Below are 23966 nucleotides of genomic sequence, written 5' to 3'. Positions count from 1 at the left end.
CTTGCTTGGATTTCGTCTACTTTGTTGTCAAGAGACTGGACGTTGGCTAGTAGTATAGTCGAAGCGGTGGGCGATGCGCCCGTCTACGGAGACTGACCAGAAGACCGCTCCGTCTGCCACTTCTTCAGCGCCGTTGTTTTGGGTTGCCTGCTGGGATCCGATCCATTGTCCTGGGTGATGGACCAGATAGAGGATCTGCTTCGGGAAAGTTGTATTCCTGGTCGTAATGTTGGTAAGTTGATGTTGCTCTTATATCCAATAGTTCCTCCCGGCTGTATGTAATGAGACTTAAGATTTCCTGGGGTAACAGTGTAAGAAATAACACATAAAAAAGAAATACGTCACGCCCTGACCTTAGAGATCCTTTTTATGTATGTCTCTATTTTGGTTTGGTCAGGGCGTGAGTTGGGGTGGGACTTCTGTATAACTGGATCATGGGCTTGTTCAATTGAGTCCTACGGATGAGGGTGGGGTCAGAGTTGTCAATGTGGTTTGAAGTGGACAATGGTAATCCTCAGTGATGTGTTGTTAGTCCGGTGTTGTTCACCCTGATGGCTAGATGACATATTTAAGGATGTGGGACAGGGAGTGGGTGTGGCCTTTTATGCCAATGATGGGGTTGTATAGAACAGGGCATGTGAAATATGTGATGAGGAAGATGCAAGAAGCTATAGGAGTTGTGGAGGATTGGTCTCTAACATAGGGGTTTAGGATGTCTGTGGCCAAGTCCTGCTTTATGGTGTTTTCTAGGAGGAAGGTTTAAGATGTTAGGCTGCACATACTGTAGGTAGGTGTCTGAGTTTAATTGATTAGGTATGTGGTTTGTTGAGAGGCTTACTTGGAAGAGACATGTTGAGTATATTGAAATTAGGTGTAGGAAGGTGCTGAACCTCATCAGGGCAGTGGCAGGATATGATTGGGGGTCGGATAGAGAAACACAGTTGTATTCGTACCAGGTATTGATCAGGTCATCTTTGGATTATGGGTGCTTTGTATATGGATTGGCAGCCAAAACGGTACTGCAGCGCCTGGATATGATATGGTCAAGGGCCTTGAGATTATGTGTGTGTGCTTTCAGGACAACACGTGTTACAGGTGGATAGTGGGGATGTGCCACTGAGGATAAGCGGGACAAACTTGCATTAGCGTACTGGGCAAGGTTGAAAGGGAGTTCAGAAGGACATCATGCGGTCATGGCAACTGGGGAATGCTGGGAGCAAGGGGGGGTAAGCAGAGGGCATTCGGGTGAACAATCGGGCAAAAGGTGGTAGAATATGGACTGGGGGAGAGAGAGATAGGGCCGCCAATTGCATTGGGGAACGTTCCTCCGTGGCTGTTTCTGAAACCAAGTGTAGATGTGGACATGATTGAGGGCAGGAGAGAATGGGGTGAAGACGTTAGACGGTGTGTGGAGAGATACTGTATATAGATACTCGGTTTTATTCATTTTTAAGGATATATACAGATGTTTCAAAGGATCCAGTCAGTGGTCGGGTGGGGCAGGGGTGTATATCCCAGATTTCAATATTCGAGTATGCAAGCAGTTAAATTATTATGTGTCAGTGTATGCGGCCGAGTTGATGGCCATGGTTATAGGTCTGAGATGGGTGGAGGAGGTGAAACCTGAGTGGTGATCTGCTCTGATTCAGCTGCAGTGTTGAGTAGTGTGAAGACAGGCAGGTCAGATAGGAGAGACTTGTTTGTGGAGATGATGGTGCTGTTAATGGGATTGAAGAGGATGGGAGTGGTGGTAAGCTTTTGCTGGGTTTTTGCCCATATGGTTGTGGAGGGTAATGAGAAGGCCAGTGGTGGAAAAAGTACCCAATTGTCATACTTGAGTAAAAGTAAAGATAACGTAATAGAAAAAAGTTAAAGTTAAAGTCACCCAGTAAAATACTACTTGAGTAAAAGTATTTGATTTTAAATATACTTAAGTATCAAAAGTAAATGTCATTGGTAAAATATGCTTAAGTATCAAAAGAAAAAGTACAAATTATTTCACTTTCCTTATGTTAAGCTAACCAGGGGGCACTATTTTCTTTTTTTTTCAGATATCCAGAGGAACACTCCAACACTCAGACATAATTTACAAATTAAGCATTTGTGTTTAGTGAGTCTGCCAGATCAGAGGCAGTAGGTATGACTAGGGATGTTCTCTTGATAAGTGAGTGAATTGGACCATTTTCCTGTCCTGCTAAGTTTTCAAAATGTAATGAGCACTTTTGGGTGTCAGGGAAAATGTATGGAGTAGTTTTAGTCAATAACAAAACTTTGAGATAAACTTTTGTTATTGACCAAATACTTATTTTCCACCATAATTTGCAAATAAATTCATAAAAAATCCTACAATGTGATTTTCTGGATTTGTTTTTCTCATTTTGTCTGTCATAGTTGAAGTGTACCTATGATGAAAATTACAGGCCTCTCTCATCTTTTTAAGTGGGAGAACTTGCACAATTGGTGGCTGACTAAATACTTTTTTGCCCAACTGTATTTCTTGCTTACAGGTACATAGTGTGGCTTGTCGTAGTTAACAATGACTACATCACCATCCTTTCCCTCTATATGAACTGTTCTCAGGAGGGACACATAACTGTCTCCTACCCTTTGATAGGATATGATGTCGGTATACACAAATATGTTGTGTATACATACGTCCATTTATTGGAACTCATTCCCAACATGTAGGCTAAATTACCACTGGTGTCACGATCGTGTGGAGGATTGACGGACCAATACGCAGCACTTGGAAAATAAGCCATCTCCTTTTATTGGTGAAGAAGGCACACGAAACAAAAACACTTAAACACTAAACAAAACGATCGTGAAGCTACAAACGTTGTGCACAAACATACAGGCTACTAACGTTCTTACATAGACAATTACCCACCATTAATGAGAGCCTATGGCTACCCTAAATAAGGCTCCCAATCAGAGACAACCGACATCAGCTGTCTCTAATTGGGAACTCATTCAGGTAACCATAGACTCTTCTAGATCACTCACCAACATAGACAACGCTAGACATCTACACTAAACACAAAACCATATTTTACACCCCATAACCCCTTTACCAAATAAACATCCAAAACCAACAAAACATAAACATTACCCATGTCACACCCTGACCTAACTAAAATAATCAAGAAAACAAAGAATAATAAGGCCAGGGCGTGACAACTGGTCTTTATACCCCCATCAGTATCCCCTGAGATTTGTACACGTTTATGAATAGGGTTGTAGTTCAAGAGTATTTCCATATTGTTCAGGGTTAGGAGGTCGTTCAACTCAGAGATGATCCTCTCTACAGTGCTATAGAACCTTTTTTAAGCTTTATAACCTTTGGGGGTTCCGATATCCTTTTGCAATAAAAATCACGTTCCTTATCCTTGATATTATACCAACTGTGGGGGTATGTAATCTCACTGAGACCTACTTCCCAGGCCTCTGATAACTCTATTGGCTTTGGAAAATTGGTTGTATAATTCTAACTTTGGTTATTCATATACTATATATGTGCAGACGCATTCCTGGGGAGAGTCAGGTAGAATCCATTGTGCTCCATGATGCACCTGTGTACACTCGAATGATGGTGTTTTTGTCATGCATGAGGATTTAAGTCAACCCCCACTGCCTCCACCACCGCGTCCTCTAATACCCAACTGTTGAACTTTTGTGGCCATTTTTTTCCAACGGACCAACACCCATTTTTTACCCTTTTCTCTCTTTTGATCCAGAATCTCCTCCACGTGAAAGACTTTGTCTTTACCCAGCTGTACCTTCTGGAGTTCCTTCTCATAAAAGAAACCCTCTATAAGCTCTCCACCATAATCTTTTAACTTGTAGACAGGGGTTATACGTGGTAGACATTCAGTAACTGTGAACAACTCATCGCTGTACCCTTGCTCGTATTTTTGGTCGAAAACACCCCTCAACTTGGATATACGTACCAAGTCCCCCACTATGAATTTAAAATCTATTTTTTTCTCACGGCAAAGGGGGAACAAACCATACAGATTTTTAAAGACTTGAAAAGAGTTTTCAGAAGAGACCTCGGAGGGCTTCATCCGTATACTCTTATGGTAGCTGTTGTTGTACCCCTTTACTAAATCTTGAACTGTATCCACATATCTATGGGTGTGGTGAGCTGTAAAGTATTTCCACATCCTCTCCTTCAAAGTTCTGTTAAAGCGTTCAACAACTGAAGCTTTCAAATCCGAACCTGTAGCAAAATGTACGATATTGTGTTTCTTCATGAGTTTCTGAAAAGTATTATTAAAAGATTATTATCCGCCGTCAGTCTGCACTTTCTTGGGTGCTCCTCTTTCCTTCAAGATAGAGTCAAAGGCCCGTGTCAACTCCCCACTCTAATTTTTTAGGACCCTTACAAATGCTATTTTAGAGAAAATATCTATAACCATTAGCATGTAGCGATTTCCATCATTTGTATCTGCAAGGGCCTGCATGTCACATAGATCTGCCTGAAACTGGGACAAGGGATGAGTAGGAGAAACTCTATTTAATGGAAATAGTTTTCGCACAGGTTTATGCAGAGTGTAAGCATCCTGCTCTGCTAGCCATTTATTCACTTGCGCATCGCCTAACCTGCTACCTGTTTCTTCGGCTATAGCTCTCTGGAACCTCTCCTTCCACCCATAAGACCCTGGGTTAGAGGGGGTATAATAAATGTTTTTCAACATCTGCTCCGCCATCCTTCTTGCCTCTCTGATGTACAATAACATTAATGAGACCCTTTAAAATAATGAGAACATTTCATTTTCATTTTGCATTTTATTTTTGCAAACATTTTTTAAGTATTACGTATCCATACACTTTAGGATACGTAGAGGGATATTAGTACCCGTTTTCTCAATGACCCATGCATGCAACACCTTGTATACTTGGTTTACATTTACAGGCTTATATCGCTGAATTTTTAAAACACACACATCCGTTATATAAGCATATAAACAACAAATATGATACATGTTACAATTAAATGATGTTTCAAACAAATAAACTAAAATCTTAGACAACGATGTTTCTAGTTCTTCAGAATCATCCACAAGATAGGATACCAGTTGTGTCCACTGTAGAGCCTCCCCCGTATGTCTTACATGACTCATGATTTGTTCCATTTTTAGCCCACGCTCTGCATTAACTCCTGTATTGTGGGTTGTGTAGAGCGATACATTGTTCACTTTATTTTCAATAGTTTCCTGCATAACATTTGTAAATTCTCTCAAAAGAAAACATGTATTTATTCTCTCTAACATCGTATTCATATAGTTACCCATTGCTTTACATCTAAATAAAAAATATATATTGTTACTCGTTCTCTTGGGGTTTATTGAGCCAGAAAGTCACCACATCAGCCACCAAAGCTTCCTTGTATTTGTTGTCGTCCAGCAGTACGTGCCTGATTTCTTTGAGTTTCTCGTGGATGTAGATCACCTCCTTCAGTTCATGTAGGAAAGCCTCGGTTACACCGTAAACCCTGGAAATAGATGGCACAAGACCCATAGACTCCAGGGCTCTGACCATCGATAGTATAAGCAGCTGGACCACAGTCTTTTCACCAGCTCCTCAAAGTGGTTGAAGAAGAAGTACTTGGGTGGGTCATATAAACACGGATGTCGTCGCTGGCTGGGGTGACTGATCTCACAACCGTGGCATTTTTCTCTTATATACTCTCCAATCACCACATCTAAAAGTGCGGTTACAGAGGCCTTGATGGTGTCCACAAAAATAGTACTGACCACCCCATCAAACACATCCTCAGGCTGTGTACATATAGGGGGTGTCGGGGGGCGTGCCTGGGGGGAGTAGAAAGGAGGGCTGTGAGGCATAGAGTCCTTAGGGTCTGGTACCCATGACGTATCGGAGTCCTGATAAGGTATATGAATATCCATGGTATATGCTGAAATGAAGAACCAGAGGCTTTATGGTCACCCCTTTTATTGTTGAACCATTCCTTTGGTATCGGGGCGTGGTTAACGTAACAGCAGCGTACTTCGTTTTTTTCAGGGGATGACCCTTCTAGGGATGAACCTTCTGGGGGTTCCTTTGAATCATAATCCTTAGGATTCGTATATGTCATGCACTTCCTTAGTTGAACAATACTCTGCAGTTGTTGGCTCTGTACAAAAAGAGCTTCCACTAACTCTAACATTTTCAATGACATTATATCCCAACTTTTAAATGGAATAAGCATACGCAACCTAAAATCCCCATCCCCTTCACGGATGTTACCGTTGCGGATTTTCTCGTTGCTGATATAGAATTCCACGCACCCACATGGAAGTCCATTCTTTCTTTGTATTTTCACCCTATGAAGTATTCTTCCTGAGGAGTCAGGGGCACCTTCCCAACGGGTCTCGTAGCCCATGAACAAGCTATACCCCTTTGTGATAACTCTCAGTTCGGGACACACCACCTTGCGAAACACATGCCAGTCTTCAAGCCTGTATGTCACGTTCCTGACCGGTTTTCTGTTATTTTGTATGTGTTTGACGGTCAGGGCGTGAGTTTGGGTGGGTAGTCTATGTTATGTGTTTCTATGTTTGTTAAGGGTGACCTGATATGGCTCTCAATTAGAGGCAGGTGGTTTTCATTTCCTCTGATTGAGAGCCATATTAAGGTAGGTGTTTTCACACTGTTTGTTTGTGGGTGGTTGTCTCCTGTGTCTGTGTTATGTTACGCCACATGGGACTGTTTCGGTTTTGTTTGTTTGTTCGGTTTATGTAGTCTGTTCCTGTTTTCATGCGATCTTTGTTATATGTAAGTTCTTATGTTCAGGTGCGTCTACGTCGTTTGTTGTTTTGTAGTTAATCAAGTATAGTTCGTTTTGTGTCTTGTTTAAATAAATAATATGTCATCACACAACACTGCATTTTGGTTCAATCCCTGCTCCTCCTCTTCGGATGAAGAGGAGGAGGAAAGCCGTGAAACTGTAGTCCACTCCTAAAGTCTGGTCTGTATATTCTTCTCCTTCGGCTATGGTATAGAGTTTCACTCTACAGTCCGGGTAATCAAACAGATAACCCCATAGCTGTTCATTAGACATCAACACTTGATCTTTCAACACCGTTGCGGGCGGTAGTTGGGTTCTATACCTATTTAGAAAAAGGTTTTTGGCGCATCGTATATTGATGCTTTATACTCTTCCCTTTCTCTATGTTTTAACCGAGGTCCTGCTTCCGTTGTTACGGTCATCACGTGTGTGTGTCAGTGATCACAAAATCCATGTTTAATTTCTTTAGTGTTCTGGGGTTTATCGAGGTTGCTTGTAGTGTTCACAGCGCTTACTTATACTGCGGCTGTCCAATACCCCCGGACATTACTGTTTTCATATACAACATATATACAATATATTCATATACAATATACTAAGTTCACTACAACAGGGGGGCCATACTCTTTGAAATGTTCAAACACATTCCACAGTTCAACGAGGTCACTACACATCAATCATCATGACAGCTTTAAAATAAACAGATGCACTATCTGGTTAAATAAACACTCACTCGAGAGCGTGAGAACAGAATGAGAGGATGTACATATATGGGCATAAGCACTCACTCATACCGTGAGAACGGAAGGACCGGATGTACATATATGGGCGTAACCACGTGACCCATAAAATAGGTCATAAATCACTCGTTTGACGGATGCTGTCTACTGTATTCTCTCTCCTATAAGGGGTTATAGGTTACCTGCCTTTATCTAAGCAAACCATGGCAAAATTGAATTACAATCATAAATCCAGATTTTAGTCTATAGTCTATGCCTATTGAAATGTACAAGTCAATCTCACAAATGGGACATTTATAATGGTTTGTAGTCTTAACATCTGGCACATAATAACAGCACAATTGCCAGAAAATAGTCATTTGTTTTTTTAAGTTCATCCAAGTGTTTTTTGGGATCCTCTGTCCAACTTTAATCACTCAAACTCTCCTGGCGGTTTTATCAGTAGTTATGCAAATGCACAAAAGAGTTTTATTTACAATTATAAACCTGGTTCGAACCCTGAATGCTGATTGACTGAAAGGTATGACTAAAAAGTACTTTTTACTGTTCTATTTACATTGGTAACCATTTTATAATAGCAATAAGGAACCTCTGGGCTTTGTGGTATATGGCAAATATACCATGGCTAACTGCTGTATCTAGGCACTCCGCGTTGCATCATGCTTGAGAACAGCCCTTAGCCATGGTATATTGGCCATATACCCCCCCTTGTGCCTTATTGCTTTATCAAAAAACGTAATCATAGCAATCATACGAGTTAAATCAACATCCATTTGTCACGTCCAATCCCGCTCCCCCGCTCCGGCGGTCAACGTTGCCGGTTTACTAACCACCGGTCCTGGCATTCATCATTATGTGCACCTGGGCTTCATCTATAGGCACACCTGGACTCCATCACTTCACTGATTACCTCCCCTATATCTGTCACTCCCTCAGTTCTATTTCCCAGGCAGTATTGACTATGTGGTTCATGTCTGTACGCTACTCATATAGTTTGTATTGGTATGTTTATTATCAAACTCACCACCTGCACATGCTTCCCAGCATCCACGTTACAGAATACTGCCTCACCGACTGGAAGCAGCAGGAAATCAGAACATCTCCCAGATGATCAACGAACAGGGAGACCTACTTCGTAAGCACAATGACCAGCTGGTGCAACTGAGGATGGCTATGGAAGAGGTTCTTCGCAGTCTTCAACGTCTCGAACATGCCCGAGAGGCACATCAGTACATTCAGCGGTCTGCCCAGGTCAGCGATGCCCGTTTGTCCCTCCCTGATAAATATGATGGAACCTTATCTACATACCATGGCTTCCTACTCCAGTGCTCCTTCTATTCTGCACAACAGATGGGAGCCAAGGTTGCCACGGTTATTTCTCTGCTGACTGGGCGGGCGTTGGAGTGGGCTATGGCTGTCTGGGAGAGAGGCGAGGAGGAGCTGGCTTCGTATGAGGGGTCCATGGCTCTGTTCAGAGTTATTTTTGATCATCCACCGGAGGGCAGAGGTGAGCGCCTACTCCAACTACGGCAGGATGACTAGACCGCTGCCGAGTACCCGCTCACCTTCCAGACAGTAGCAGCATCCAGCGGATGGAATGAGCCGGCACTCTGTACGCTATTCGGAAGAGGACTATGCGAGGAGGTCCAAACAGAACTAGCATGTTGTGATGACAACCTCTCTTTGGATGCACTCATCGCGATGGCCATCTGGTTGGATAATGTACTTCGTGAGCGACTGTACCCACATCGCTTCTCTCTCCCTCCTTCTGTAGCAGAGCCTGAACCTATGGAGGTAGGGGTCACACGCCTCCCTGCAGAGCGATGCAGACAGAGATGGCTGAGGCTCTGTCTATTGTGGTCAAGGGGGGGGCACCAGCTTCAGTGTTTGGTACGTCCCATATCGGGATCCACGAGAGGGACGTCACCTGATCTTACTCACACCTGCCCCAGGAGGAGGATCTCAGTTTCTGTTAAACCCTTTTTAGTGTCGCTGACACTTGATTGCTGTCCATCATGTACTGTTTCTACAGCGCTAGTGGATTTCCGGTGCCGCGGGGAACTTTATTGACCAGATCCTTGCCTCCTCTCTGAACATACTGCTCTCCTGTCCGTTTCCGGTTCAAGCCCTTGATGATCGGCCACTAGGATCCGGGAACCATCACCACACCACTCACCCTCACCGTGGAATCCATTCATCAGGAAAACATCCCCTTCATCACTAGTGCACCAGCTCACAAGATCATCCTCTGCCTCCAATGGCTCCAACGCCATAACCCCACCATCTCATGGTCAAAGATGAGAATCACGGACTGGTCACCCGAATGCCGGCGGACCTGTTTTCCTGTTCTCTCTCGTGTCATAGCCCCTGTGGTCTGGGACGTAGATATGGACATTCACCAAGCTCTGGAGAGGGAACCCTCTCCCACTACCTGTCCTCCTGAGCGCCTCTACGTTCCCATGGGGATAAGGACGCGACTTTTGACCTGGGCACACACAGCTCTCGTCGCTGGACATCCTGGGATCACCCGTACTATAAAATCACTCTCCGAAAAGTATTGGTGGCCCACCTTGAAGCAGGACGTTACTCGCTATGTCAACTCCTGTTCTGTGTGTGTCCAAACTAAGTCTCCCCGACATGCTTCAGCAGGGAAACTCCATCCCGTGCCTCAGCGTCCCTGGTCTCATCGGTAACAAAGACAATGGACAGATCTCCCCTGTGACGGTTTCACCACCATTCTGGTTTTTGTGGACAGATTTTCTAAATCATGCCAGTTTATTCCTCTCTCTGGTCTCCCTACCTCTCTCCAGGTCGCTGAGGCACTGTTCCGGTAGGTCTTCCAGCATTATGGCCTTCCGGAGGACATCATCTCCGACCGTGGCCAGTCTACACACACACGTAGGACAGAATAGTGGATGTGTTTAACTATTCTTTTGGGGACCAGAAGTCCAACTGGAGACATTTTGTTAGTCCCCATGAGGTCAAGTTATATTTCTAGGGGGTTTATGGGTAGGGTTATAATTAGTGTTAGGGTTAGGAGCCCGGGTTAGGATTTAAGGTTATTTTTAGGGTTATGGTTAGGAGCTAGGATTAGGCTTAAGGTTAGGCTTTTGGGTTAAGGTAAGAGTATGGGTTAGGGAAAATAGGATTTTGAATGGGACTGAATTGTGTGTCCCCACAAGGTTAGCTGTACAAGTGTGTGTGTGTGTGAGAGAGACACCAACGTACAGTACCAGTCAAAAGTTTGGACATATTTTGATTTGTTTAACACTTTTTGGCTTACTATATGATTCCATATGTGTTATTTCATAGTTTTGATGTCTTCACTATTATTCTACAATGTAGAAAATATTAAAAATAAATAAAAAAACCCTGGAATGAGTAGGTGTGTCAACTTTTGACTGGTACTGTGTATATAGCCATAATATGACATTTGAAATGTCTCTATTCCTTTGGAACTTTTGAGTGTAGTGTTTACTGTTATATGTTTTGTTTATTTCACTTGCTTTGGCAACGTGAACATGTTTCCCATGAGAATAAAGACCTTTGAGAGAAGACAGGCTATGTGTGATCTGCCCACCAAATGAGGTGGAAACTAAGCTGCACTTCCTGACCTCCTGCCAAATGTATGACCATATTAGAGACACATTTCCCTCAGAATACATAGACCCACAAAGAGTTCGAAAACAAACCCAATTTTGATCAATTCCATACCTACTGGGTGAAATACCACACAGCAGCAAGATTTGTGTGCCATCACAGCAGCAAGATTTGTGACCTGTTGCCACAATAAAAAGGCAACCAGTGAAGAACAAACACCATTGTAAATACAACCCATATTTGTTTTTATTTTCCCTTTTGTACTTTAACTATTTGCACATCGTTACTACACTGTAAATAGACATAATATCACATTTGAAATGTCTTTATTCTTTTGTAACTTCTGTGAATGTAATGTGTTCTGTTAACTTTTATTGTTTGTTTCACTTTTGTTCATTATCTACTTCACTTGTTTTGGCAATGTTAACATATGTTTCACATGCCAATAAAGCCCTTAAATTGAATTGAGAGACAGAGAGCCCTTGAATTAAATTGAATTGAGAAAGAGAGCCCTTGAATTAAATTGAGAGAGACTTGAATGGCTAGACTGCGTCTGTCTACGCCCATCGGGTTTATCATTGGCTGTCGCGTGATTCCAACCGTCGGAGTCTGCGCAGTGAACACAGCACTGAAATTCAAATATTGAACAGATCTGTTTGTTTAAAAAAAAGAAGGAAAGAACGACGCGTCTGCAGAAACAGCGGCTGAGAAGCTGTCCGCGTTTTGTGTATTAGGATAGATAAACGACGATTATTCAATATACGTTAGCTAAATCAATAGATTTGAACAAAGAAACTCTTATCGGAATGGATCCGTTTACCGAGGTGAGTGCACAGTTTGTTTCTAGCTAACTGCCATGGCCAGCTAACGATAACGCGTTAGCCAACAAAACATTATTTCTTGTTGCATTGCATAAATATGGTAAACTTGTTTGATAGTTTCTGTCAAACCCATATTTGTAGAACTGAAATAATGTTGTAAAACCTGGATTCAAAACAACGTTATCTAACGTAACTGGTAGTAGCGTTTGGGACATAACATTGAAAGTATTGGTTCAAGTCAAACTAATACAGACTCCCGATGTTGTGTCCCATAGCTAGGTAACTGGTAACTAACGTTACAGTACCTCGTTAACTTGTTCTTCAACAAATGTGAATTTAAATTTCTTAACTAGTGTAGCTAGGTAACGTTAGCTAACTTTAGCTTAATTCGAATGTATAACGTCAACTGAAAGTTGTTGGAAACGTTGCTAACTTTAGATAGCCAAGTCAAATAGTATAGAAGTGACATCTAAACCCTGACACCTTCCATACCGTATATAATTTTATAGCTAATGTTAGCCTGCTACCTTTCCTCTTCATAATTCATAATACTGTTCTAAATTGCATGCCAGCATAAGGCAGTCAGATGATCGTCAACTTGTCAAAAAACCTCAGCCCCTGAGGTTACTACAATTCCCTTAATAGGTAATGAATGGATTCGTTAGTCAACTATAGTATGAAGAAGAGAATTGTATGAATACAGTAATGTGTTTTCCACCTTCATTTCCATACAGCATCTGTCTGTCAATTTCCCGTTCTGATGCACTCTGTCAGCTTTATGAATTTTACCAAATGTGCCAGGAGGAGTGAGTGTATATTAAAAAAAAATAAACTCATTCCAGTTTGGAACTAAGTGTGTTTCATGACAACTCTGATATAGAAAAGCAATGGCTGGCAGCGGTATGCAAAATCCCTAAAATGTCAATTCCAACCAATAGAAATGCCCGGGAGATTTCAAATCCAGTAGCCACAACACGTCAGAAGTGGCTCATTCCTGAGGAATGACACACACTTTAACATGTTTTCCACACATCCTGGCTGGGTGTGAGACGCTTAGGCAACTGAAACAGCCAGGAATGTGTTGAGTCTTGCACTGTAGCAGCCAGGGCAATAAATCTTGTCTTGGACTGGGAGGCCAGCTAGGGTTTTGGTGTACAGATGAGAACTGACAGGAGAGGAGGTGGCCAGGGAGGAGTGTAGAGACAACTGCAGCCTTATCTCCTCCAGACCTATTTGTTTCTCTTGACCCTATGACGTGGACTAAAACTTATTCACTATTTTGAACCATAGACCCCCGCCATCCACTGCTCACTATGGGTGCAATAGAGCAGAAAGGAAAGCATAGTAAAATGGCACAAACTTAAGTTTACAATGGTGTGTAATGTCCTTCATTTTTATATGTGCTAGTCAGTGCTGTACAGATGGTCAGGCTACTCCTGAGTTATGTTATTATTAGATTAATTTAAATTAGAAGGGAAAAAACAAATGGTTTAGATACTGCTTTTAAATGCAAATGTGTTATATTTTCTAATAACGTGCTCTTTTACCTGTTCAGAAACTCCTGGAGAGGACCCGTGCTCGCAGGGAGAACCTGCAGAAGAAGATGGCAGAGAGACCCACTGCTGCTAACAGACAGATGGCCAAGCGAACTAGGGAACCTCTGGCTGAGACCTGCAACAGCCTGATCACAGTGCCTGTCATCGAAAAAGGTAAGATCTTACTCATTTATTCTCAATGTGATACAACATAATTTCCAAATACATTCATTTTCTAGACCTGTGATCCCTCTGGCTGCGATAGTAAGTATTGCATTGATGGGAATCGTTTTAATGTAACCCTTAGATGTCTCCATTAGCCTTTAGGAGGGGGTTGAACTTCATGCCCTGCACATGTATGGTTTTCCATACCGGAAGCTTGACCTTTGAAACAGCTCACTGAGAATTATCTGTTCAAATCAAGTCAGTGGGATGGGTCTATGGCTGCAGCTTTCCCTATGCTGTATTCAAATATAGGCAAAATGGTGACGTTTTAGATTGTCTGTATATGTATATCTGTGAGCTTTAATATGGTACTCAAGGCAAATACTTAAATATTAATTTTGTGGATTGGAAATCTCCCGCTGTGTAAACTTAACTTATGGTCTTTCTCACTTCACCCCTAGCCCCTCACCCATCCAGCAAGCCCTCTCCCTCAAAGCGGAGTCGTTCAGGTGAACTTGGCCAGCCCACCATGATTGGCGAGGAGAACAGGGAGCCTTCAATGACTCCTCGCACCCTGACCCCTACTCTGACAGACCCCCAGACTGACCGGAAGCCCCCAACAGGCCCAGCCAGCATCCGCTCTTCCGCCTCTTCTTTGGAGAGGGTGGCTATCCGCCCTCCTGCTCCCGTTCCTGAACCAGAGCCCATGCTGGCAGCACAGCTTGTCCCAGAGCAGGCCAGGGGGGTAGCACGCTCTGCCCCAGAACTAGAGAAAGTGGCTGTGAGTGCTGCTCCACAGCCACAGAGGACCAAGAATGTGGAGGTTGTGCCTGCTAGCCCGGTTCTTCAGAGGAACCGAGAAGTGCAGAGGGAGGCTCCCACCTCCTCTACCCCTGCTGCCATGAAGTCTCGCCTGGCCAGACTGGCTGAACAGAGGCAGTACTGGGATTCTGAAGGTAAGGCACGTGGCCTGTTGACTAGCTAGATAATTTTATTTGCACATGTAGCACCTGCTTAACCTTTATAGATCATCTGAAAACCAACATTTTTACACAACCATATCAGTGTGGAATTGGACTACTACAATCATATTAAAAGCATATTTGTTTTTGCCTGACAAATATGAATGCCCATATTTTTCCCTTCAAGGTACCTCTGAGGTTCCAGACATCCCAGCAGCTCTGTCCCCAGTAAAGAGCCAGACCCACCCTAGGCAGGCTGTGGCCCCGGTCCCCACACCTGTCCCTGCTGCTGCATCCTCAGAAGCCTCCGTGGGCAGGAAGGGTCGACTGGCCAACCTCGCTGCCAGCATTGGGTCCTGGGAGGACGACCTCAGCCATGCCGCCCCTCGTAGCAGAGACTATGCACAAGGGAACCCTGGTACTGTCAGTATCGCCACCCCTGCTAGGAGGAGAGAGGCAGGTGCCAAACCCATCTCTGTGGCTGCAGACCGGACACAAATGAGTCAGTCTTCAAATGGCAAGCCTTTTCCGGACTCCAACCAGGTGAGTCATAATGCGACAGTTGGCTTGGTTATTAATTAGGAGGTACATCATTTTTGTGAGTAATATGTCATCCCATGGGAGAGGCTGATTCTATAGAGGCATTTTGGGTGTGAAAAAGATTCAAAGTAGAAATTAAGATAATAAGTGGTGATGCTTTGCAAGAAAGCAGTGTGCAGTAACAAGTTATTTTGAATAGTTTGGTTAATACATTTCCGTCTTGCATTTCTTCAGCAGCCTTTCAACTCCCCAGTCAAGTCCACCGGAGTGGTTCTTCCCAGCCCCCAGAAGACTGACGTAAATGAAGCTAGACAGACTAGCAGAGGTCTCCCCTCTCCTTTACCCAGTCCCCAGAGGAGTTGCCAGGGTAGAGCCTCAGCCTTCACACCCAGCTCCCAAAAAGGTGCTCCCTCAGCCTCACCTGTGCCTCAGAGTCCCCTGAAGAACCAGGCCCTGTCCCGAGCCCTGGAGGTCAACGCCAGCCCCAAGAAGTCAGAGCTCCCTACACAGCCCTTTAACACTGAGCCCTCTGTCCTGCAGACCAGGGAGAGGTTCACCAAGGAAACTGCCCCGGCCACTCCCCTGCAGCAGAGAGGCACCGCAGGAGCAACTGGAACTCCAGGTGAGCTAGAATGAGCACTCAATTTAGCTTGGTTTCTTTTTCCTAAGCTGAAGTTGACAGCTTATTAGGTTGTTCTGAAATATCACATGCTTTAATATGCAGTCTCTGCTCATTTGTCTGTTGCTGTCCACTTCCATTGTCCTCACAAGAGTTACTAAATCTTTTTCTGTTTCCAACAGGTGTCAAGTCATTCATGGAGCGTTTTGGGGAGAGGTGCCAGGAGCACTCCAGCCTGAGTTCCACTGATACCAGCCATGGAGCTGCCGCTCGTACCCCAACCGTAGTAAACCCGTCTGGGGCAGGCCTGGCTGGTCATACCCCTGTGGTAAGCCAGTCTGGGACCCCCAACACCAGGCTGGTGAAGGAGAGGCTGAGAGCTGCCCAGGTTGCCAACACCACCACCGCTGACCTTGCACAGAAACTGGTACGTACAGTTCACTTTATTTACTCAGACCTACCTTAATGTCTTTAGTTTTGCCTTTGTACAGCACTTTGGCATTTTATTTTTGTAAGCTCGTTTTGAAAATAATGTATTACACATGTATTATGATATTTGTTTTGTGACCAGACTGTTGAAAAACTAATTTAACATCGTAATTTTCTTGTTCTTTATTGCAGGAGCGCGAGTCGGAACTGGCTCAGATTCGTAACCGGTTCCAGAAAGGGAACAACATTTGGAAGATCAAGGCTGAAGTGGCAGACACCAAGAGAAACACAGAGGCCAAGGTTGGTGGTGAAGTATATTTATTTTGACCATGCTTGGTACCAACCTTTTATGTGCAGACTGTTGTATGATGGATGTCTGCAAAGCAATTAGGAAGGAAATGCTAAATTAGCCTGTAATACTTATTCTCAGGATCTGATTGAGCAGCCTGATGAGCTAACTGCTTCCCCTCTGGATGGCCTGAATGCAGCACCCAAAAAACTCAATGTACCTGCTGCCACCAACCCAACCTCCAGCCCTGTGAAGCAAGTAGTATTGTCAGTGGAGGAATCAGGTACTGTACTTACTGAGCATACTACTTGATCAAACTTGATCATACTTACTTGGCTTTCGAAGAGTACACTAATCATAAAAATAAGTATTTGGATGCTTGAATCGGATGCAAGTTAGAGAGTTGTTGACCGAAACCATAGGACATTAAAACAAACTTAATTAGAGCAGTCCTTACAATCTAAGTTCATACCGTTGGCGTCACTATATAATATTCCACTCACGATTGTCTCACTGCAGACGAAGATGTGAGTCATGAGCTAGAGGTGAACGTGGACCAGTCCATCAACTCTGATGTGATCAACGAGATCTTTGATGGGCTCCATGACCAGAGCGAGGTGCAGAGTGGTGAGGAGGAAGATAAATTGAACATCTCCTCTATGTCCATCCTCGCCCCCTTCTCTGAGACTGTGGCTGCTGTGGTCAAGAGCCCAGTGAAGATGATGGTGAGTTAAAGTACAAAGCTGGAAACAACTAAAAGCATACAAAGTAGTAAAATCTTTCAGCCATTTAATGTCTTTGGGGATGTACAACTACTTTTTAATGCCAGCTTGTCATATTTTATTTGCGCCCATGGACTAGATAAAATGTTATGGCTAATTTATGTATTTTTTGGGGCCAACCTATTTGCTTTTTCATGTATATCCCTGCCCAGATGTCCACTCCAGACAGTTCGTTCAACGCTAAGAGCCTAACTCCTGACAGTGTTTCCAGACCCAGTAAGTTCCAGAGGGCTCGCATGCTCCGGGCTGGGTCATCAGACAGCCTAGAGACAGATGATGGCCACAACCTGCCCTACAGGTAACCAACCAGTTAAAGCCCATACCCAAACTCTAATGTAGCTGGCTGAGCTTCACCCCTTCTACTGATACATCAACAACTTTAATTTTAATTTTATTTGGTTTCACTGAGTTCAGGAGACGACTAGGGCTGGGAATTGCCAGGGACCTCATGATACGATGTTTCCATAATACTTAGGTGCTGATATGAATCGATACTATTGCGATTCTCACAATTCTGTATGTATTGTGATTGAATATTGCGATTTGATTTTCCAAACATATTGCTCACTGTCTGCTGCAGAGAGACGAGAGAGAATGAGAAAACGCATTTTGATCAGTCAGTGAAATGAAAGTGCTGAAAATGTTGGCTCGCTATTTAACGAAGATGGGGGAACGAGCTATTAGAGGAAAATACTGGCGTTTTGGCGCAGGTACAGCCGACTAGCGCAAGCTAACGCTACCTACAGTAGCGAACTTGTTTTAATATATATTTTCTTTCATATCTATATTTTGAGTCAAATATCAATATCGTCCCAAAAAATAATATTGCCATACATAACTATCGATTTTAGTCTTTACATATGTTTTCCTTTCTCTTCCAGTATTGATGCGTACAGGTCGACCAGGATCAGGGACAGTACGGAGAGGCCTCGTGTGAGGCAGGTCATCGCGAGGAAGGAGGATGTGTCTCGTAGAGCAGCAGAGGAACCCAGGAGCCAAGGACACACCAACGTAAAACAGAAGATGCAGGTAAAGGCATGAACAGACCTGTAGGATTGTTTTGCGTCTGCCGGCCAAGAGTACTTAGCACCTCTAAACAAAGTGCCGGCTGTAATTTGCACATATGGTCCCTATAACACGCCGTGCTGACAGCAAGCAAATGGTCCCGTACTTTGCAGACCAAAAGTCTGTCTGGATAGAAACTGACTCGGTAACACAATGCCAGCACAAGAACAATTCCGGGGTCATACTGTGAGAAGGATCTCACTCTGTACAAAAACTTGATTTCATAGAATCAAGTGTAAATGCTGAGTGCATAAGATATGACCTCTAGTAAGTTCATCCCTTGGGAACTTTTCCCATTCCATGTAGGTTCTTCTGACCACTGATGTTGATTTCCTCATTCCATGTGACCAATGAGATGTCTTCTTTCTGATTCCTTGTAGGTTCTGACCAATGAGATGAACCTGCAGCAAACAGTGATCAGCCAGGCTAGCCAGGCCCTGAACTGCTGTACTGATGAGGAGCATGGGAAAGGCTCGCAGGTGGAGGCAGAGGCTGAAAGGCTTTTGCTTATAGCCAGTGAGTTCCCATTCCACCCCTACAACATGGGTGGACATACTGACAGCCAATCCCAATTTGCTCCATACGCCTTGGGGACCGGCTGTTATATCTTGAGATTATCACATGCATTTCACATTAACATTACGTTCAGTTTTCTTAGCAGTCTTATATTCTTGTCTCCCTCCAGCTGAGAAGCGGGGCGCCCTGAAGGCAGAGCTGGACCGTCTGAAGGGAAAAGGTCCTTGCGGTCAAATGGGGCAGGGTGGAGACATGGGGGTCACAGCCTCCAAGGGATCCATCTCCCTCCTGGAACTACGACTGCCCCTCAAAGCTGACTTTGTCTGCTCCGCTGCTAACAATCCAGGTAGACCCAACACACTACAATTGTTACCTGATTATCATATTTTTTTAAATTATTTTATGATGGGTATTTTTTTGTAATTTGCCTGCATCCAAATTGCCTTTAGGGGACAAAGTTATATTGATATCCTGTTTCCCACATTGTACTGTCAAAAACAAGATCCAAATGTACATTGCTCAATATACCTCATGTATAGTGTGTTAGACTGAAATCATTACCTTTTCTATTTTATGTGTTTATTCCAGAGTGGTCCAGCCATTACTTCTTCATCATGATCCGTGCTGGAGCTGAGAATACAGTTGCTACTCCCTTAGCCAGCACACGTAGTGCTATCAGTGGAGACGCGATCACCTTCTCTACCAAGTTCACCATGTGAGTTAAACTACACATTCTCTCTGGAATTCTGTAGAATAGTACCACTCATGTCCTGTTCTAAAGTCTTTCTCTGGCTTCCATTTTAGGCCTGACGCCTCTAATGACTTTGCAATTGATATTGAGGTTTACTGCCTGGTGAGTTTTTGCTACTTTCGGCAAATGCAGATATTGTTTGAGGACTCTGACTTCTTTGATCTGGGATATTACTCTAACCCTGGTTATTTCTTCAGGTGCAGAAGCGTGAGTTGAACCCTGACAAGAGGAAGAAGCCCAGCAAGTCAAAGGTAGTTATATATTTTCTCAAGTGTGCCATAACAAACTACAAATCAGTTTATTGAATGTTGGAACTGAGCATAGTCTTGTATCTTGGCTGCTAGTTTCTACTTGAATACATTGCCATTGTTATGCATCAGAATATGCATTTAGAGCCATTTTCAAACGACGTCCTGTCTCTAAGATGAGATGGTGTGTGTTCAGATACTCTGGAGCCATGTTCACAATGCCCATGAGTTGTGCTTGTCGGTAGGGACTGATTTTAAAACCCCACTCACCTTTTTGTGTGGGTGTAATGTTACTACTCGGTAGTAGAACACAACTAATGCTGGTGTTACCAGGCCCTGGGCCTGCTGCTGCCAAATACACACACTAGGCCTACAGGCTCCACTTTTCATTCCACACGGTGAAGGGTCCCTTTTGTAGGATGGAAGGCTTTGTTCACAGCTGACAATGCAGTTGGCTTAGTCAGTGATTTGAATTACCCATTCACTTGTTTGTGTCCCGACGTAACCTCTTCTGAAACTGAAACTGTTTCTTTTTCTAGGCCATTACTCCCAAGAGGTTCCTCGCCATCACTGTAAGCTTTCATTCTTACCAACCTCTAATACAGATAGTACTGCCTTGTAGTCATATGCGGATTGTTTGAACACTTATCGGATCTGTTATGGGGGCGATTGGTAGAAATGATTGCCACTTGAGAAATGTAGAATTGCATCGGTGAATGCATTATGGTAATATTCTGTTACTGTGTAGATTATGTTGTCATGTATGTTGTATGCACAGTCAGACATCTTGTAAATGATTCAAAACATGCCTCTCTTTCTAACATCTCTGGCTCGCTGCTCCTGTAGAAGAGCAGTCTGACTCCAGGTAAGGATACTTTTTCGGCTGATGAATTTGAACCCTGATGTCTTACTGTGCTTATTTAAATAACTCTTTTGCTAGTGGATATTTTTATAAACGTTTTACTTGCAGTTGTTGTGATGTGTGGTTGTCTCGCCTACTTAAGTTGAGCTTATTGTAGCAAGTCTCTGGATGGCGATAATGTCTGCGCAATTGCTAAAACATCCTCCTAATGCTCTTTACAGTGGTGGCCAGTCCTGGGGGTCCTAATGCAGTGCGCACCAGTAACTTTGTCCTGGTTGGGTCTCACAAGCTAACGCTAGCCTCTATTGGGAAAAACAAGTTCTCATTGGAGAAGGTAAAATCCAAAGACCTTTGTTACATAAAAATATATAATGTTCTAACTCATTTGCTTTCACTGTTGTACAATGCAGTCACTTCCATTATATCCTGAATTCACCCTCTATTTCCAGTTTGGCTGAATCTCTGCACACAATTCCAGCTAATGTCCAGTGTAGTCATAGGGGAGCAGGTAACATTTGTAGAGTTTGGAACTGACAGTTGTCCTGAGCAGGGAGACAGGCCTCCCAATCTGAGTCTTATTTATTTATTTATTTTTTGCCACCTGCACGGTCTGTGTGCTACCTGCCAGACTCTGACACTCATTCACTCACACATACCTTGTTTCTCTCTTTTAGATCAAATATGAAGGCATTGAAAGAGCACTTCTCAGAGACATGTTTCACAGCAAGGTTGCTAATCGATCCACGACCACTTTAATATTTTGGGGTTTGTGACATAATGTGGTTCTGTTGTGGCACCAACTAACATTTCTAACCTCAATCTACAAGTTGGTTGGTATTGTTGTAAGGAAAATAAGTTGTGCTGGATGTTTTTTGGAGTGTTTCAGGCAGTGTCCAGCTATTGTATTTCACCATCCAATTGAATCTTCCGTTTCAGTCTAAAGCCCGATTAACACAATCTGTCCTGTCACCCGATGAAAGCATTTTGTGGTGGTGTTGGTAGTCTTACAGCTGAGGACTGTGTTACAACATGTCCTGTGTAATCTGTAGGTGCCTTTCCTGTGCCCCTTGGAGGGACACCTCTACTTGAAGATGCAGTGTGAGGTGGGCTCCTTGGTGGAGGAGAGAGGCTTCTTGGTGAGTACACACTGGCTTTGAACGCAGGGCCCCTGCACACTCCAAGACTGTTGGCCTGCTGAGGTAAAGCGTATTTATCAATCCCTTTTTACACAGCAATTGTCAGTGTGTTTCTAGGGACCCTGCTTAGACCACAAAGAGGAAGCAGAGACCAAGCCTAGGCATTCACGTCTTCATGTCTCAGTCAAGCTTTATTACACAAGCAGTTGCAATAGCTTCCTTCTGTTTTTCAGACAATGTTTGAGGATGTGAGTGGGTTCGGAGCATGGCACAGGAGATGGTGTGTCCTGTCAGGATACTCTATCTCCTACTGGACCTACCCTGATGATGAGAAACGCAAGGTAATAGAGGATGTGCATCCAACCTGCCTTTGATCACTATTATTGGAGCCTTTATTCTTGAATGATAAGCCCTGTGAGCCTCATTTCACAATACTGTAGGACTCCAGTGGATATCAGCCTTTGGGCTTTATTTAGGTAATTCTTGATAGTTTTAATGTATCCGCATGCCAATTCATGTTGCCTCCAATTAGTAGCTTTTTATATATTTTAATTGTCAATCTATTTCTTTGGACGGATCCATGTCTTTCTAGAACCCAATAGGACGCATCAACTTGGCCAACTGCACCAGTTGTAAGGTGGAGCCAGCCAACAGGGAGTTCTGTGCCCGGCCCAACACATTTGAGCTGATCACCGTCCGGCCTCAGAGAGAGAGTGACATAGAGACGCTCGTCAGCCAGTGTAAAAACACAATGTGTGTCACCAAGTAAGTCTCTGGTCGAAGTTGCCATCGCACTGTGTTTTGTAGGCAAATGCCTTGCGTGAAGAATGTTGGCTGATTTTGACACTTAATGCACTTGAGCACAAGTTTTCTATTCTTTGCACTCTTCTCCCTGAAGTGAGCACTTGTTTACTCCCCCTCAAAGATTTTAAAACAATTGTATTGGTGTAGGCAGTGTCTAGTATTAACATATTTCTTAAACCAATCCAATGTCTTCAAGGAAGTGAATGAGTGCACACTTAAGGGAGAAGGAAACTGAATTGGACTTGGGTCTCCGGGTCCAGTATACTGAAACACATGACTCTTTCCGTGTACCTGCAGGAACTGGCTGTGTGCCGACACCAAGGACGAGAGAAACGTGTGGATGCAGAAGCTCAACCAGATCCTAGTGGACTTGCGCATGTGGCAGCCAGACTCCTGCTACAGGCCTGTTTGAGCACAGAGCCCCCGACCGGACCCGAGGGTAACACCCGGAATGGCTCTGGGTCTCATATGGACTGTCACTATCAGTGACACGATGACTAAGTGCAATACAGTTTGAAAGTTATTAAATAAGATTTACCAGGATGGTATTTTTAGAGGTGCTTTAGTGGACAGTCAAGACAGTTTAAGTTTGGGATGGGCAACTGGCGGATCAATCCCCCCCCAACTCAGTCAGGGTCTAAATTTACTGTTGAGAGTTATAGTAGACTATACAAGGTGTAATTTGGGTGTGAATCAGCAGTTTTTTTTATTTTTATGTTGTCAGCTAACATTTTTTAGATTGTCTAGCCAGCTATCTAAACTTGTGGTAGTCATAGTCGAATTACATTCTGAGGGGGGGGGGGGGGGGGGGGCTCCATTGATTTTGTTAGGCACTCTCACTCAGATAGCACATTAACTGCAAACATTTCTTTCTGACCATGGCAAAATGTGTCGAATTGCAGGAAATTAACTAAAACATTTTCTATCCCGTCAAGAGGGCCGCTAAATGTTTTGCTCGCAAGGTCGCTGCATGTGGTTATGGATGTGGGTACTAAGACCTGACAGCCACTGCGGCCCCTCGTGATGAGTTCAGATTTTGTGGCCCCACCCACATTGAAGTTGCCCATCCCTGGTTTAAGTTATGAGTGTGTGAGAGATCAATAAACCCGTACTACAGTAGATATTACAGCATTGACAAGGGCTGCTGGTGCTTTTACACATACCATGCTGACCCTACATTTTCTATGCATTTCCAAAGTGTAGAGGCCATACTCCTAACTTTGAGAGAATTTTGAGAAGGTTGCATTTTGGTTTTCTATGCTGTTACTCACACGATACATTATGCTGACGAGATGTGGCTTTTTCGGTT

The 23966-nt window shown here is 43.6% G+C and overlaps 1 protein-coding gene across 2 annotated transcripts; it reads left to right on the top strand.

Annotated features, from left to right (window-relative positions):
- Positions 1–11755: 11755 nt before the first annotated feature.
- On the top strand, positions 11756–23457 carry LOC129831015 (anillin-like). Of its 2 annotated transcripts, none has more exons than XM_055893988.1 (23): positions 11756–11957; positions 13510–13663; positions 14116–14610; positions 14804–15159; positions 15394–15778; positions 15958–16202; positions 16397–16504; positions 16635–16776; positions 17013–17218; positions 17428–17573; positions 18157–18304; positions 18721–18856; positions 19026–19202; positions 19445–19571; positions 19661–19709; positions 19805–19858; positions 20395–20427; positions 20702–20720; positions 20939–21051; positions 21767–21853; positions 22087–22194; positions 22446–22618; positions 22955–23457. In XM_055893988.1, the coding sequence occupies exons 1-23, from the start codon at positions 11940–11942 to the stop codon at positions 23067–23069; spliced, it is 3594 nt and encodes a 1197-aa protein (XP_055749963.1). In that variant the 5' UTR covers positions 11756–11939; the 3' UTR covers positions 23070–23457. The 2 variants fall into 2 exon arrangements, with proteins under 2 accessions (XP_055749963.1, XP_055749962.1); XM_055893987.1 differs by having other exon boundaries at positions 15391–15778.
- Positions 23458–23966: the final 509 nt, after the last annotated feature.

The sequence above is a fragment of the Salvelinus fontinalis genome, chromosome 32 (genome assembly GCF_029448725.1).
Source record: "Salvelinus fontinalis isolate EN_2023a chromosome 32, ASM2944872v1, whole genome shotgun sequence".
NCBI lineage: Eukaryota > Metazoa > Chordata > Actinopteri > Salmoniformes > Salmonidae > Salvelinus > Salvelinus fontinalis.
The sequence above is the reverse complement of the archived record's forward strand: the minus strand, read 5'-3'. Positions and strand labels throughout refer to the sequence as shown.

Coding starts and splice junctions, on each gene's coding strand:
- LOC129831015 (XM_055893987.1), top strand. Junction 13,664..14,115: donor AGTGCCTGTCATCGAAAAAG/GTAAGATCTTAC, acceptor CTTCACCCCTAG/CCCCTCACCCATCCAGCAAG. Junction 15,160..15,390: donor CTTTTCCGGACTCCAACCAG/GTGAGTCATAAT, acceptor GCATTTCTTCAG/CAGCCTTTCAACTCCCCAGT.